The sequence below is a fragment of the Dipodomys merriami genome, unplaced genomic scaffold, assembly GCF_024711535.1.
Source record: "Dipodomys merriami isolate MVZ:Mamm:240054 unplaced genomic scaffold, mDipMer1.0.p SCAF_27, whole genome shotgun sequence".
Lineage (NCBI taxonomy): Eukaryota > Metazoa > Chordata > Mammalia > Rodentia > Heteromyidae > Dipodomys > Dipodomys merriami.
Genome location: NW_027204159.1, coordinates 5,230,689 through 5,245,823, shown reverse-complemented (window position 1 = coordinate 5,245,823; position 15,135 = coordinate 5,230,689). Strand labels below are relative to the sequence as shown.

At 39.0% G+C, this 15,135-nt stretch overlaps 2 protein-coding genes across 12 annotated transcripts in view; one reads left to right on the top strand and one right to left on the bottom strand.

Annotated features, from left to right (window-relative positions):
* Fam13b (family with sequence similarity 13 member B) overlaps positions 1 to 6,416 on the top strand; it is a 70,233-nt gene extending 63,817 nt beyond the window's left edge. For all 5 annotated transcript variants that reach the window (XM_070036070.1, XM_070036066.1, XM_070036068.1 and 2 more), the window contains 4 exons: positions 707 to 790; positions 896 to 1,062; positions 2,360 to 2,461; positions 6,293 to 6,416. In XM_070036070.1, the coding sequence (XP_069892171.1) occupies positions 707 to 790; positions 896 to 1,062; positions 2,360 to 2,461; positions 6,293 to 6,416 (477 nt within the window). The remainder of the gene's footprint in view (positions 1 to 706; positions 791 to 895; positions 1,063 to 2,359; positions 2,462 to 6,292) is intronic.
* Positions 2,456 to 15,135, bottom strand: part of Pkd2l2 (polycystin 2 like 2, transient receptor potential cation channel) — a 43,710-nt gene continuing 31,030 nt past the window's right edge. For 5 of the 7 annotated variants that reach the window (XM_070036071.1, XM_070036076.1, XM_070036074.1 and 2 more), the window contains 3 exons: positions 10,813 to 10,925; positions 10,349 to 10,455; positions 6,599 to 6,684 (listed from right to left, as the gene is read on the bottom strand). In XM_070036071.1, the coding sequence (XP_069892172.1) occupies positions 10,359 to 10,455; positions 10,813 to 10,925 (210 nt within the window). In that variant the 3' untranslated portion in view covers positions 6,599 to 6,684; positions 10,349 to 10,358. Of the gene's footprint in view, positions 2,830 to 6,598; positions 6,685 to 6,785; positions 6,856 to 10,348; positions 10,456 to 10,812; positions 10,926 to 15,135 lie in introns of those variants that run through there. The other 2 variants (XM_070036073.1, XM_070036072.1) reach the window with 2 other exon arrangements.

The following is a 15,135-nucleotide window of genomic DNA, read 5'->3' as shown; positions in this document are numbered from 1 at the left end:
CCAGTTGCTCATACCTGTAATCCTGGTTACTTATGATGCTGAGATCTAAGTCTCAAAATTTAAAGCCAGCTTGGGCAGGAAAGTCTGTGAGGTGTTTTTGTTTGTTTGTTTGTTTGTTTTGTGTGTGTGTGTTTTTTTTTAAGTGGTGCCAGTCCTGGGGCTTTGAGCTAATAGCCTGGTTGCTCTCCTTGAGCTTAAGATTAGTACTCTACCACCTGAGCCACAGATCCACTTTTGACTTTAGGTGATTAATTGGAGACAACCACCAAGGGACTTTTCTGCCTCCAGACTTGTTGGGATTAGGTATACCATAACTGGTCCTTTATTTTTTATTTTTTGATGCCAGTACTGGGGCTTGAGCTCAAGACCTCCAGATCTTGCTTGGCTTTTTCACTCATGGCTAGTGCTTTACCACTTGAGCCACATCTCAAATTCTGGCTTTTTGATGTTAATTGGGAATGAGTTTCACCATTTTTATCTGCCCATTTTGGCTTTGAACCTCAGTCCTCAGAACTTAGTATCCTGAGCAGCTATACCTTTTTTTTTTTTTTTTTTTTAAGTACTGGGGATTGAACTCAGGGCATGCTAAGCAGTCCATTGGAATATACCACCACTGCTACCACCCCAGGTGAAAATGAAGCTGAATATCTGTAATGTAAGAAGTGAATATACTTGGAATGTAAAGATGTTTGTTTGGTTATTACAGGGTTCTCCCTCTACTAAGCGACGGGGTCAGATGTTACAGCCAATCATAGAAGGAGAAACTGCACATTTTTTTGAAGAAATCAAGGTAATCATTTAGAGAAGCCATTTCTAATCAGTGGCTTATGCTTGTAATCCTAAAGGGAAAATTGTAAGTAATGCTATGTTTGGTTATCTTTGGATTTCTTTTTAGGAAGAAGAAGAGGAGGATAGTGTTAGTTTGTCCTCTGAGTTAGGTGATATCTTGAAAACAGCTGTACAGGCACAGTCTTCATTGGAAAACTCAGAGTCTGATGTTGAAGAAAATCAAGAAAAACTAGCTCTGGATCTTCGATTATCAAGTTCCCGAGCAGCTTCTATGTATGTATCTGATTTGTGATTTTTACCTATTTGAATAATACGCCAAGAAATCCTATGTTAAAAAATTACTTGAATGGTATCAATACAAGAGAATAAGCTGGGTGCTGGTGGCTCATGCCTGTAATCCTAGCTACTTATGCTTAAGATCTGAAAATTGTTGTTCAAAGCTAACTTGGGCAGGAAAGTCTTATCTTCTATTAACTACCAGAGAACTAGAAACGAAGCTGTGGCTCAAAGTGGTAGAGTGTTAGCCTCAAGCAAAAAAAGCTCAGAGACAGTGCCCAGGCCCTGAATTCAAGCCCTAGGACCAATAACAACAACAAAAGAATCAAACAGTGATTTGTAAACAAATTTTTATTCTCATTACATTTTTTTTTAAAGGTACAGGAACCACCTGAAGGTTTATCCATTAGTTCTATATCTACATAGTGGTTCTCAAACCTTACTCATTTTACAATCAACTAGGAAGATTTTTTTTTTTTTTTCTGGTCATGGGGCTTGAACTCTGGGCCTGGGTGCTGTCCCTCAGCTCTTCAACTCAAAGTGAGTGCTCTACCCCTTGAGCCAGCACCACTTCCAGTTTTCTGGTGGTTTATTAGAGATAAGAGTCTCACAGGGGCTGGGAAGGTGGCTTAGTGGTAGAAGGCCTGCCTTGCATGCCAGAGGCCCTGGGTTCGATTCCTCAGCACCACATAAGCAAAAAAGAAAAAAGCCGGAAGTGGCGCTGTGATTCAAGTGGTAGAGGGCTAGCCTTGAGCTGAAGAGCTGAGGGACAGCGCCCAGGCCCAGAGTTCAGGCCCCATGACTGGACCCAAAAAACAAACAAACAGAGTCTCCCAGACTTTCGTGCCCGGGCTGGCTTTGAACTGCGATCCTCAGGTCTCAGCCTCCTGTGTAGCTAGGAGCCACCAGTGCCCGGCTAAAGATTTTTGAAGTACTAATGCTGACAAACTTGGTTTATAATGAGTGGAGCTTAGCTATTGTTAATGCTCTAAAAACTAAGTGATGTTAATTTGCAGTCAAGTGTAGAACTACTTTTTAAGAAGACATGTGCTCATGCCAGTAATCATAGCTACTTAAGAAGCTTAAGATCTGAGGAAGCCACCCAGTCAGAAAAGCCTGAAAGACTATCTCTATTTAGCACAAAAAGTCAGACTGGAGGCATGGTTTAAGTGATAGAATATCAGCTGTGAATAAAATGTCAATCTAGAGCTGGAGGACCCTTGGTGCAAGCCCTGGTAAATACTATGTATGTATGTACATGTACACACACACACAATGTTTTACTTTATTTTAGGCCTGAATTACTGGAACAACTTTGGAAAGCCAGAGCTGAGAAAAAGAAACTACGCAAAACATTACGGGAATTTGAAGAGGCATTTTATCAACAAAATGGAAGGTTAGTTGAACATGACAAATAAAGGCACATTTGTTCTTTAGCTTACAAAGTGCCAATATGTTAAAACATATAGAAATAGAAATAAATTACCTTGACTGACCCAGTGGTTTAGATTTGCAAAGCTGCATAGGAGGCAGAGAAACATGAGGCTTGAGGTTAGCCCAAGCATAAAGTTTTCATGTCACCCTAGCTTTGTGTGAAGTATAAATAGGATTGGGGTCCAGGTCAGTCTGTGCAAAAAGTGAGACCCTATATGGAAAATACTGAGAGCAGGAAAGGACTGGGGTATTACTCAAGTTGTAGAGCATCTTTCTTTCTTCTTTCTTTCTTTCTTTCTTTCTTTCTTTTTCTTTCTTTCTTTCTTTCTGCTATTGTAAAGTTGATATATTAGAGGGATTACAGTTACAGAAATCAGGTACAATTCTTTTTAAACCATGCCCCCCCTTCCCTTGCTCTCTACCAGTTCTTCCCTTTTCCCTTCTGTCCCCACCCACAAGATGTATAGTTCATTTACCATGTAATGTCTAGTGAGTGCCACTCTTGTATTTGTTCACCCTTTGTTTCACCTTTTCGGTGCCCCCACTTACCCTTCCAAACACAAACAAGGCAAACGGAAAACAAAAGCAGCAAATAACAGCGACCAAAAATTATGTTTCCTTTTCTTAGAGTTAATTTCATAAAAATTTTATATATATATATATATATATATTATATATATATATATATATATATATATATATTTTTTTTTTTTTTTTTTTTTTTTTTTTTTTTTTGGTTGTGGGGCCTGAACTCTGGGCCTGGGTGCTGTCCCTCAACTCTTCAGCTCAAGGCTAGCCCTCTACCACTTGAGCCACAGTGCCAATATTGGTTTTTTGGTAGGGTATTGGAGATAAGAGTCTCACAGAATTCTCCTGCCCAGGCTGGCTTTGAACCATGATCCTCAGATATCAGCCTCCTGAGTAGCTAGGATTACAGGCATGAGCCATTGGCACCTGGCCATAAAGTATTATTTTATGTGATCATATGCATATAGCTATTGAGCCTTTGTCAATCACTCCTATACATATCCTCATTTGACCTTAGTATGTGAATGTCTATAGGGTCCTAGGTAATTTATCATGTCCCTGTATTGGTGTGTGTGTGTGTATTTTTTTTTTTTTTTTAACATTCAGTGTGCTTACCTGTAGATTTATAGTCACAATCTAGTTACCACAAATGAGGGAAACTGCTATGTTCATTTGGCTCTGGCTTACTTCATTTAGTATAACTTTTTCCTAGTCTTTCCATTTCCTTATGAATGGTACAATATTGTTCTGATGAATGAGTAGAATTCCATTTGTATATATGCCACATTTTCTTGAGGAGTATCTGGGTTGATTCCATATCTTGGTATGGTAAATAATGCTGCAATAAACCTGGTCGATCTAGTTAGTAGCTTTAGTGTGGCCCTGTTGTGTTCCACTGGCCCAGGAATGGAATTGCTGGGTCATAGGGGAGCTCTTTTTGAGGAACCTCCATACTGCTTTCCAGAATAGTTGAACAAGTTTACATTCCCACCAATAGTCTAATATTGTTCCATTTTGACTGTATTCCCACCAGCATTATTATTCTTGATAATGGCCATTCTAACTGGGGTGAGGTGGAATCTGTTTTGTTTTGATTTGCATTTCTTTTATGACCAGAGATGATGTGTCTGTCTATTGGCCATTCTTAACTTCCTCCTCTGAAAAGTCTCTCCTTAAGGCTTTAGCCTGTTTATTAATTGGGTTGTTATATTTTTGAGGGTTTTTTTTTTTAAGTTTAGTTTTTTTGAACTCTTAAGTATATTTTAGGTATGAGGCCCTTGTCTAATGCATAGCAAGTAAAGATCTTCTCATTGCTATGTCCTTTGTCATGTAGAAGTTGTAGAGTATCTTTTTCACAATTGTGAGGGCCTGAGTTCAAATGTCATTGTCAGAATAAAGTTAAAATAAAATTTTAGGGCTGGGATGTAGCTTAGTGACAAAGCACTTGCCTATCAAGTACAGCGTCCTGGGTTCGATCCCCAGTACCAAACAAGACGAAAAAAAGGACAAAAATTTATAACATTCCCTATGCTCTGAAGTTCTGCTGTTATTAGTGACAAGAAAAATCAAAGCTTGAAAAATCAAAGCTTGAGTATCTCCCCTTAACCTCCCCCTTCCCCCCCCCCTTTTTTTTTTTTTTTTTGGTGCTGGTACTGAGGCTTGAATTCAGAGCCTCATGCTCTTGCTTGGCTTTTTCTACTCAAAATCTGCACTGTACCACTTGAGCCACACCTTCACTTCTGGATTTTTGCTGGTTAATTGGAGATGAGTCTTATGGATTAGTTTTCCTGGTTAGGTTTGAATTTCAATCTTCAGATCTCACTTTCCTTGAGTAGCTAAGATTACAGGCAAGAACCATTAGCACTGGAATAAACATCTCATAAAATACTTCAAGATTGACCTAAGGAGTCTTAGTGCATTGAATTTGTTTTCGTTTTTTAACCTAGGGCTTTTCATATGCTAGGGAAGCACTCTACCACAGGGCTGCCTCCCTAACCCAGGGAGTTTAATGTTTAACTCTGCCTCCTTAACCTTAGGAAGCAGTGGTGAAATGAGATATGGTGGTTTTTTTTAGAAAGAGTCCAGCGTAGAAGTGGTATCCTCTACTAGTTAGGTAGAGCTGCTTGTTGTGTTTCTAGGATTTGAACAGTGTAGCTGAAATGTGACTTCTATAAAATATGACATTTGTTTTTATTGTAGCCCATATATGAAATGAGAGGAGACTTTTTTTCTGTATTGTAGGTTTGAACTCAGGGATTTCATGCATGATCTCTAGCACAATTTCTCCTTGGTTATTTTTAGGATACTGTCTTTCCCAGGTACATGTCTAGCTATGATCTGCCTACTATTATTGGCTTCCTGTCATCATTACTATTACAGGTTCATACTGTCACATCCAGCTTCCCTTCTGTGGAGGGAATCTCTCAGACTTTTCTTCCTGGGCTGGCCTGGCACCATGATCCTCCAGTCTCTCATGATGGGTGGGTGCTTCTGTGCTCAGTTATAGATTGAGAAGAGACTGAGATTTCAATAATTTCTGCTCTCAAACCACTCTTAAAGGATTACAAGTGTGAGCCACATGTACCTGGCTCCTGGGGACAGAGACACTCTTAAAAAAAATCCCAGTAGATTGTCAGAAATGAGGTTAATCCAATTAACACTTAAACAAATTTCAAAATGCATTTTAATTCCTTCAGGAATGCTTTCTCTTTTCTTTAAATTGGGAGGTAGTTTTGCTTGTTTTGTCGGTTGTGAACTCCAAGTGTAGGCACTGTTCTTGAGCTCTTAAAGGCTAGCGCTCTATCACTTGAGCCACAGAGCCACTACCAGTTTTCTGGTGGTTAATTGGAGATAAGAGTCTCAGTGGACTTTCCTGCCTGGCTGGCTTTGAACCGTGATCCTCAGATCTCAGTCTCCTGAGTAGGATTACAGACTTGAGCCACTGGCGCCAGGCTAAAGTTACTAACCTTTTGTTACAAGTTAATGAAAGTATATGAAATCTAGCTTTGCAGCACGTAGCAGTGGCTGGGTAATCTCTGGTTTAATTGGATCATTGATAAGAAATATAGCATTATTACTAGAAAAATTGGTTAAAAGACCATCAGAAATTTGAGAGGTCTCAGAGAATCAGTCCAATAACCTTCTTTCTTACAGAGTAGCTTTTTATTTCAACTTATAACATAGGACAAGTAACGGAGTTGAAGTTTCAGAAGTTGTCCTCATTTTCCAGGTGGTTAATAGAGTACAATTTTATTTTCTCTCCTAGGAATGCTCAGAAAGAGGATCGTGTTCCAGTGCTTGAAGAATACAAGGAATACAAGAAAATTAAAGCCAAGCTTAGGCTTCTTGAAGTTCTTATCAGCAAACAAGATTCTTCAAAGTCCATATAAAAATACATTCCTTGAAAATTCACATCATAAAATCAGTTGTATTCCTTGAAGCTATCATCACTTAACTTGTTGGCTGGTACTTGAGTTCATTTTGTCAGGCACTCAGAGAATCTCACTTTGTACTTGGTTGTGGTGCCACTAAACAAAGGATGGGGAGGGAAAGTAGGCCCTCTCTTGGGAGTGTGATGTTCCATATTAACCATAAGACTGTCTCTCCACCTTTAGCAAACAAGCCGTTTCCTTCATTGTTTTCTACTACAGATACATCCTGTTAAGCAAAAGACTAGATTTATCCTTTGAACTTCAAGAACTTTGGAAATACAAATATTTTATTTACTTTTTTTTTCCATTACTGAAGAATATTGAGAGGAAAATCTTCATGCTGAGTTCTTCGGTTGCCTTTTTTCTTACAGAACGACTGAAAATTTGCAAGAAAAGCCTATAAAAGTGACATATGCAACTTTATTCTGTTTTCCTAGAGAAACCAAAATCAGACTGAAATTTCAAGTCCTACTGTGGAACACTTTCCTGTTTAATTCCAAAAGTGACACATTCGCACAGGTAGTATGGTAGCATTTGCAATTCAGTGGTCACTTAGCTCTTGGATGAAGATAACAATGGGTAGAACAAAAAGTGACCTTGCTAATTTGTCTATTGAAATATACCACACATCAAACACAGAAGTGAATCATATCACATGCTGCCTATAGGACTTAAGTTACTGTTATTCCTAAGTTACTGTTTATCAGCTGGTGATGTGATTTTTCTAGATCAGATCTTGTGCTCTTCCTCTCCCTCACCCCACCCCCACACACACCAGATAATGTGAGAAAATAGCCATGTCAGTATGTAGGAACTCTGATGGTGCTCAGATTTGTGTGTTTGATCAAGTGGGCCTAAATTGGCAAAGTAATTATGCCTAAGTAAAATCTGTTCTTAACAAGGGCTATACACCACTGCAGTTTTTCATGTATCTTCAGGGGGCCACATTGTTTCCCCTGTCTGAATTACCAAAATGTGGACAAAGAGTCCCCTATAAAGTGAACACCTTTTCTCATTCATGCTTTCTAAAGCAGTGCTTACAGGATCTGTAGTGAGTGGTATACCCCCCTTGTCATGCATCTTTTTTCTTTGGCTTTGCATGTTTTTTCAGGTATTCTAATTTTTTCTGGAATGGTGACTTGATTCAAGCTTAATGTGTTAATTTTTTTTTCCTGGTGCTTTTATGGATTGATGAGTGTCTCTCTTTGTGCCCATGTTTGCATGCAGTGGCTCATGCATGGTTTCTTAACTAGCTAATATTAAAAGTTTGTCTCAAAAAAGAATGAAATTTTACAGCATCCTTTAATAACATGAGGGAAGCATGAACCTCAGGTTTTTGGCACTATTAATAGTAAGCACACGAAGTAGCATAAATAGTGTTTCTAGTATTTTATATTTCTCATGTGTGTGCAATGAATGCCTTTTTCAGAGGAGGGAAAATCCAGTGGTAGTGAATTTGTAGTTGGGGGATTTAAAAAGAAAAAAAAAGCACTAAATCCAGTCGTTTTTGTGTGGTTTCTTTTTGATACAACTAGGTTATTCATAATGTATTCCTAGGAAAGTAAAATTAAAATGCCAAAAAATTGTATCATTTTGATTTGAATCCATCATGTGGTGTACATTTCAGTTAATTTTCTTTCACTATCCAGTGTAACATCTAATTTTATGTGCACTATATTTTTTATGAATGTTTTATTTTATATACCACATGCAAAAATGTCCATGTGCACTATTTAAATGTTTTAAATAATATATTCCTTCTTTATAATGCTGAATCTATTTGAGTACCATATTTTTATAAGTCAGTGGCCTGAATAGTTTGATTTTAGCATTAACAGCTGATTCCTGATGTTAGATATTGTTAATATTTAGCTGCGAGTAGAATAGCTAACAATGGCATGGCAGCACTTAAGCTTTGTACAGTATTTTGTGTTATAGTTGGACTGTAGGTGGTAGAATTAGGCAGTTTGTGATAGTTATACATTGGTATCAATAAAAACTATATACAAATCATATATAGATATATATGTCCACCAGAATAATTGTATTGCTGTGTCTGGCACTTCATTGTATAGAATTTTGTAATAAAAGAACCTTAATGTTCTAAGTCATTGTAAAATGCATATTTGTTTTCCCAATAGGTGTTAAAGAAAAACGTTAAGACCTCAGATGTACCATTTGCCTTAATGTTCTTACACTTATTTGAATTGCCTAAGGGATTGCCTCCGCCCAGGACCATGTCCAGGGACAGAAGGATTGCTAAACAATTTGGCTGGCCACAGCTCTGAAGTGATAAGGCAAGAAAGAAAAAACTATGGATTTCTTCCCAGGTGTGGATACAGAGAGAAGCTCTGGGAAGAATAGTCACTGTTTCTTATTGCAGTGAATGACCATATTAAGAGAACCCTATGCACAGTGTCTGAGAAGAGCTTAGCTAAGAAGGTGGGAGGTAGCTCTGAAATTCTTTATTTAGTGGGCACAGATGGTGTGCATTTGTAGTCCAAGCTACTCCAGAGGCAGAAAGGGCCCCACTTGGCTCTGGAATTCAAGGCCAGCCTGGGCAATAGTAAGGCCCTGCCTCAAAAATAAACAATAATAAAAACTAGGCCAGGTGTTGGCTGCTCACACCTGTAAGTCCTAGTTACCCAGAAAGGCTGAATCTGAGGATTACTTTTTGAAGTCAGCCTGGGTAGAAGAGTCCAAGAGATTCTTATCTTTTAGTTGACCAGCAAGATATTGGAATGGAAGTGTGACTTGCCTGTGGTGGAGGGCCAGCCTTAAGCAAAAAAGCTAATGTAAGATCCTAATATGAAGACACAAAATGTTTTTAAATTTTTAAGCTGGTCATGGTGGCATTCCAACTATTTGAGAGGTGGATTGCAGTTTGAGGCCAGTCTAGATAAAAAGTTTTTGTGACTACCTACTCAACCAGTAAGCTAGGCATGTGCTCATCATCCTAGGTATGACAGAAGTGTATAAGTGGGAGGATTGTGGTCTAGCTGGCCTAGGCAAAAACACAATGCTGTTAGAAAAAATAACTGAAGCTAGGACTGGGGAGGTCATAGCTCTAGCTGAATTCAAACCTCAGTATTGCAATAAATAAAACCTAGTCAAATGATCCTGCTGCTTTAGCTAAGAAACATATGGCTGAGGAGGGTATGTCTTCTAGGAATACAATTTCCCCTTCAGTTTCCAAAATAACCTGTCATACTTTACAACTATCTAAACACAGCTCTTGCAGCATCCTTAGTTGCAATTTGCAAACAATGTCTTATGACCCTGCTATGGCTACCCTTATTTCATTTTGGGGAAACTGTACATGTGCTAGAGGAATTTCTAGTTTGAAGGTACAGTGAAATTTCTATACTTGCCTGGAAGTTTCTTCTATACTTTTACTGTAGTGGGGAGAGGAGAGATATTATGGGTGGTACATAATGGTTTTCTAGAATCCGAGTCTTGTATTATTTATAGCTAAGGGAAGTCAGAACATAAGGACATGGCATACTTGAAAGTGTTAGGAAAAAAACCATCTTATCTGCTCCACAAACATTGATAAGCATTATTTTGTATCTTTCCTTCACATTAATAGAATTTAATAAGCCTCATAAATATGGTGTGTAAACTTGTAACATGCATGGATAGTACAGTGGGTTGTCCACTCTGCAGCATTTAATCACTGAAAATCACCTGGTTATTGTAATAAATGATAGGTGGTTTGTGTTTCTCACGCAATCTAGACTGGTGTCCAGTTTGTGGCACAGCACTTGACTACTATGAGCAAGGACCTGGTCTATCCTATATGCAAATAAAGTCTGAAAAGGGGACACTTTCAGGAAATAATTCAGTCATGAGTGTTAGAAACACTACATGATTGCATAACAGATTCTTACCTCCACTGTGTTAGTATTGTAGAGCAGAAAGCTTTCTCATCACTCCGTTAAGTTTTGAATTGATGTAGTGTAATTCTTTCTCCAGCTCCACAGTATATAAAAAGAGTCTAGAAGATAATTTAGGAGAGAAACAGTAAATCTAGTAAAGCAATGGCAAGTTACTAGTCCCCTGTGAAATGCTTTGAGAAGATAGGTTTATTCTATTTATAACCAGTTGTAGCTTTAGCATTCTAAAGCTATATGAAGAACAGAATGTGCTGCGTCATAAAATATAAATGTCCCTTTTTTCATAGATGTAGAGATACAGTTGCTCTCAGATTTTAATCATAGAATCATGTGCTTTTACTTTAAATTGGGCAGAAAATAGAAGAGGCATATGAAAGAATAAGCTTCTAAATGGAACAGCATTAATCTGCATATCATGGTATCCCATAGTACCCTGGTAAGAATACATGCATGCTTACTCTCTAAATTCTTGCTGAGTGACAGGCTGGTAGTCATCTTGAGTTTCTGTAGAATAATACTTTTTTTCAAGTCTCTCTTTCCACTTTTTCATTTGCTCTGCCCTTTGAATCTCCTGTTAAAGAACAAGTGTAGACCAAAATCTAATTCTCGATTTTGAGTCTTTGGTACACAAGCATCATTGCCTCGATCCTTAAACTGTATTTTTCAGATTTTAGAAATTAAGCTCATTGGCTTTTTCTTTTTCTTTTTTTAAATATTTCCCTGCCTTTTTTTCTTTTTGGATCTGAGTTTCCTCCAGCATTTCCTTAATCTGGTCAAAGTTGATACATTTACTGTACCTCTGTTCTTTTTTTTGGTGCCAGGCCTGGACAGTGTCCCAAGCATTTTTGCTCAAGGCTAGCACTCTACCACTTAAACTACAGTCCTACATCTGACTTTTTTGGTGGTTAATTAGACATGAACCTCATGGACTTTCCTGTCCAGTCTTTGAAACATGATTCTCAGAACTCAGCCTCAAACATAGATCTTGTCTCAAAATAACAAAAACAAAAAACCTCCCAAAGGTTACCCACTACCACCAACAAATGTTTTTGTGGTACTGAGGTTTGAACTCCAGCCTCACATATATATTTGCTAGAGAGGTGTTCTACCAATTGAGTCATGCCCCAGTCCTTTTTACTTATTTTCCTGATAGGAACTTGGCTTTTTTTTTTTTTTTTTGCCTAGGCCAGCCTGGAGACCCTCTTCCTACTTACGTACCTTGTGTGGCTGGGATGGTAGGTACGAGTCACCACACCTAGTTTACTGGCTTCATGAATAGGTGGGATTAATGAGAATGCACAATGTTCAGGTTTTTATTTACTCTTGTGTTCAGCCTGTGTTTGCCTTATAAATCATTTTGTTCTGGCCAGAGAAACCTGATATATTACTGGCTCTTTGTTTAAAGCAGAAAGGGATGGCTTTCAATTTTTCTAATTTTAGAAATTCAGCATCTAGGGTTTTTTTTGGGTCCAGTCATGGGGCCTGAACTCTGGGCCTGGGCGCTGTCCCTCAGCTCTTCAGCTCAAGGCTAGCACTCTACCATTTGAGCCACAGCGCCACTTGCGGCTTTTTTCTTTTTGCTTATGTGGTGCTGAGGAATCGAACCCAGGGCCTCAGGCATACAAGGCAAGTGCTCTACCACTGAGCCACCTTCCCAGCCCCGGTTATTTTTTATCATTTTTTTATTGTTGCTTTGTCTTGGGGCTTGAACTCAGAGCCTGGGTGCCATCCTTGAACTAAGTCTAATAGTACTCTACCACTTGAACACTTCTGGCTTTTTGCTGGTTAACTGGAGATTAAGAGTCTTGGATTTTCCTGCCTCGGCTGGCTTCAAACCATCATCCCTCAGATATCAGCCTCCCGATGAGTAACTACAGGTACAGGCATGATCAAAGCTAGCACCCAGATTTTGACATACTGTTTATATGGCAAGGCTGTGAAACTATTTCTAAATGATAAAGCTGCTTATAATTTGGATGCATTAGTAATACAGGCTGAATAGACTATGCATTGCAAACAATTCATCCTTCAAAAATCTGCATCTTAGCTATTGCCTTTTCTATTTATTTTTTTGGGTCTGGTCGTGGGGCCTGAACTCTGGGCCTGGGCGCTGTCCCTCAGCTCTTCAGTTTAAGGCTAGCGCTCCACCCCTTGAGCCACAGCACCACTTCCGGCTTTTTTCTTTTTGCTTATGTGGTGCTGAGGAATCGAACCCAGGGCCTCAGGCATGCAAGGCAAGTGCTCTACCACTGAGCCACCTTCCCAGCCCAGCTATTGCTTTTTCTTATGAAGACTTTCTTGGTAAAAGTGGTACCTTAGAGGTCTGAGTGTATTGTTGTATTCTGCTTGCTGATATTCTTGAATTTTCACTTCAAGAATTTTTTTATGGTATTAGGTAGTTTATAAGGTGGAATTTTTCCTTTTCTTGCTCCAAATAGCTAAGTAACTCCTATTTGTTCCTTACTTGTAGCATTTTCTTGTGAAATCATCCAGTTAATTTTTGGAAATAGCTGCTTAATGACTACTGGCATGGATTTATTTAGGCATTTTATCTCTTGGCCCCATTTTGATAAATCTTAAACATTTCATTCAACTTTCCAATACTATTTACATACTTATTATCAAATTTTGCATTCTCAATTACTTCTATCATGTTTGTTTTTTCCTTTTTATTTATTTTTTGGGGGGGGTCCGGTCGTGGGGCCTGAACTCTGGGCCTGGGCGCTGTCCCTCAGCTCTTCAGCTCAAGGCTAGCGCTCTACCACTTGAGCCACAGCGCCACTTCCGGCTTTTTTCTTTTTGCTTATGTGGTGCTGAAGAATCAAATCCAGGGCCTCGTGCATGCAAGGCGAGCGCTCTACCACTGAGCCACCTTCCCAGCCCACTTTTTGTATTTTATATAAACTTTTTTTTCTGGGTGTTCTTAGTTGCTACCATATGTTTATTTTGTTTGTCAGGAATTTTGCGGTTTCATTTTGTATTTCCTATTTGATTCACATTTTATCTAGTCAGAGCCAGGCAGCTGGTTGGCTCATGCCTGTAATCATAGCTACTCAAAAGGCTGACAGCCGGAGGATCTTGGTTTAAAGCCAGCCTGATTCAAGAGAAAAAGGGCTGGAGGCATGGCTCAAATGGCAGAGTGCCAGCCTTAGTGAAAAAGCCAAGTGAGAGCTTGAGTTCAAACCTTGGTTACAGACCTCCCCTCAAAAAAGAAGCCAGCCACTGGTGGGTCATACCTGTAATCCTAGCTACTCAGGAGACAGATCTGAGGATCATAGTTCAAAGCCATCCCACACAGAAAAGTCCTTGTGAGACTCTTCTCTCCACTCAAAAACCCGAAGTGGAGGTATGGCTCAAAGTGGTAGAGTTCAAGCAAAAATGTTTTGGACCAGCACCTAGGCCCTGAATTAAAGTCCCAGGATTGGGGTAGGAGGCCATCTCTGGAGTTTTAACTCAGGACCTTAGACTTGCTAGGCAGATACTGTTATCACTTTAGCCATAGTTCCAGTGGGCTTTTAAAGTTATTTTTCGAATAAAGGCTTGGGTTTTTGCACAGACCTATATAATTCTACTTAGGCCTCTGTTGCTGGGATGCCAAGCATTCATTCATTTTTAAATTTTGTGTTAACTTCTATTTCTATTAGGTTCTATAGCAATTTGCCTTCTTCCTGGTCCCCAAAATAACCAATTTTTATGAATGAGTTTTAAAACAAGGTGTATCTTATGAAGAGTACAAAATTTAGTATATGATTAAAATCACTTAATTGTTTTAACCTTTTTTTTCCATCCCTTATAAAGTGGCTTATCTCTTTTATAAGGAGTCACTTAGGAAAAAAATGCTGTCAAACAATGACACAATTAAGGCACATTCTCATGTTAAGTGTTTGAACCCCTGTCCTAGGGCTTCAACCCAGGGCTTGGGCATTGTCCCTTAGCTTTTGTGCTCAAAGCTAGTACTCTACCACTTAAACCAAACCTCCACTTCTGGCATTTTGCTGGCTAACTGGAGATAAAAGGCTCTTGTACTTTTCATGCCTGGGATTTGAACTGTGATCCTCAGCCTTCTGAGTAGTTGTGATACTGCTTTTATTTATTTATTATTATTTTTTGGGGTGGGGGGAGGTCCGGTCATGGGGCCTGAACTCTGGGCCTGGGCGCTGTCCCTCAGCTCTTCAGCTCAAGGCTAGCGCTCTACCACTAGAGCCACAGCGCCACTTCCGGCTTTTTTCTTTTTGCTTATGTGGTGCTGAAGAATCGAACCCAGGTCCTCAGGCATGCAAGGCAAGCTCTACCACTGAGCCACCTTCCCAGCCCAAGATACTGCTTTTAAAACATACTTTTAAAGCTGAGCGCCAAAAATCTTAAGTATGCTGATGTTTATTAGAACATTGTATTACTAGCATTACTACTTTTCTTTTTTACAATAAGTATATTTGTGGCAAAGTACATAAATGTCTCATTTGTCATAAGGCTCTTAAATCATTTGTATATTTAGGTCAACATGGTCTCATGAAATCCTATTTTATTCATGGTATTATTTCCAGATTGTCCAAACTGACTTGGGTCCTTTTAAAAATTTGCTTCAGTGTATCTTTCAGTCTCTGCTTCATACTATTTCAGATTCTTTTTGTGCTTTACAGCCCCAGAACTAGGCAGATCTCCAAGGAGCCATAGTTCTTTTTAGAAACCAAGACCAGAATATCTAGGCTGAATTTCCTCTAGGAAGAGATAGAAAATACATATATATGGTAGTAAACTTGGTAAGCAAGCATGAAGCCCTA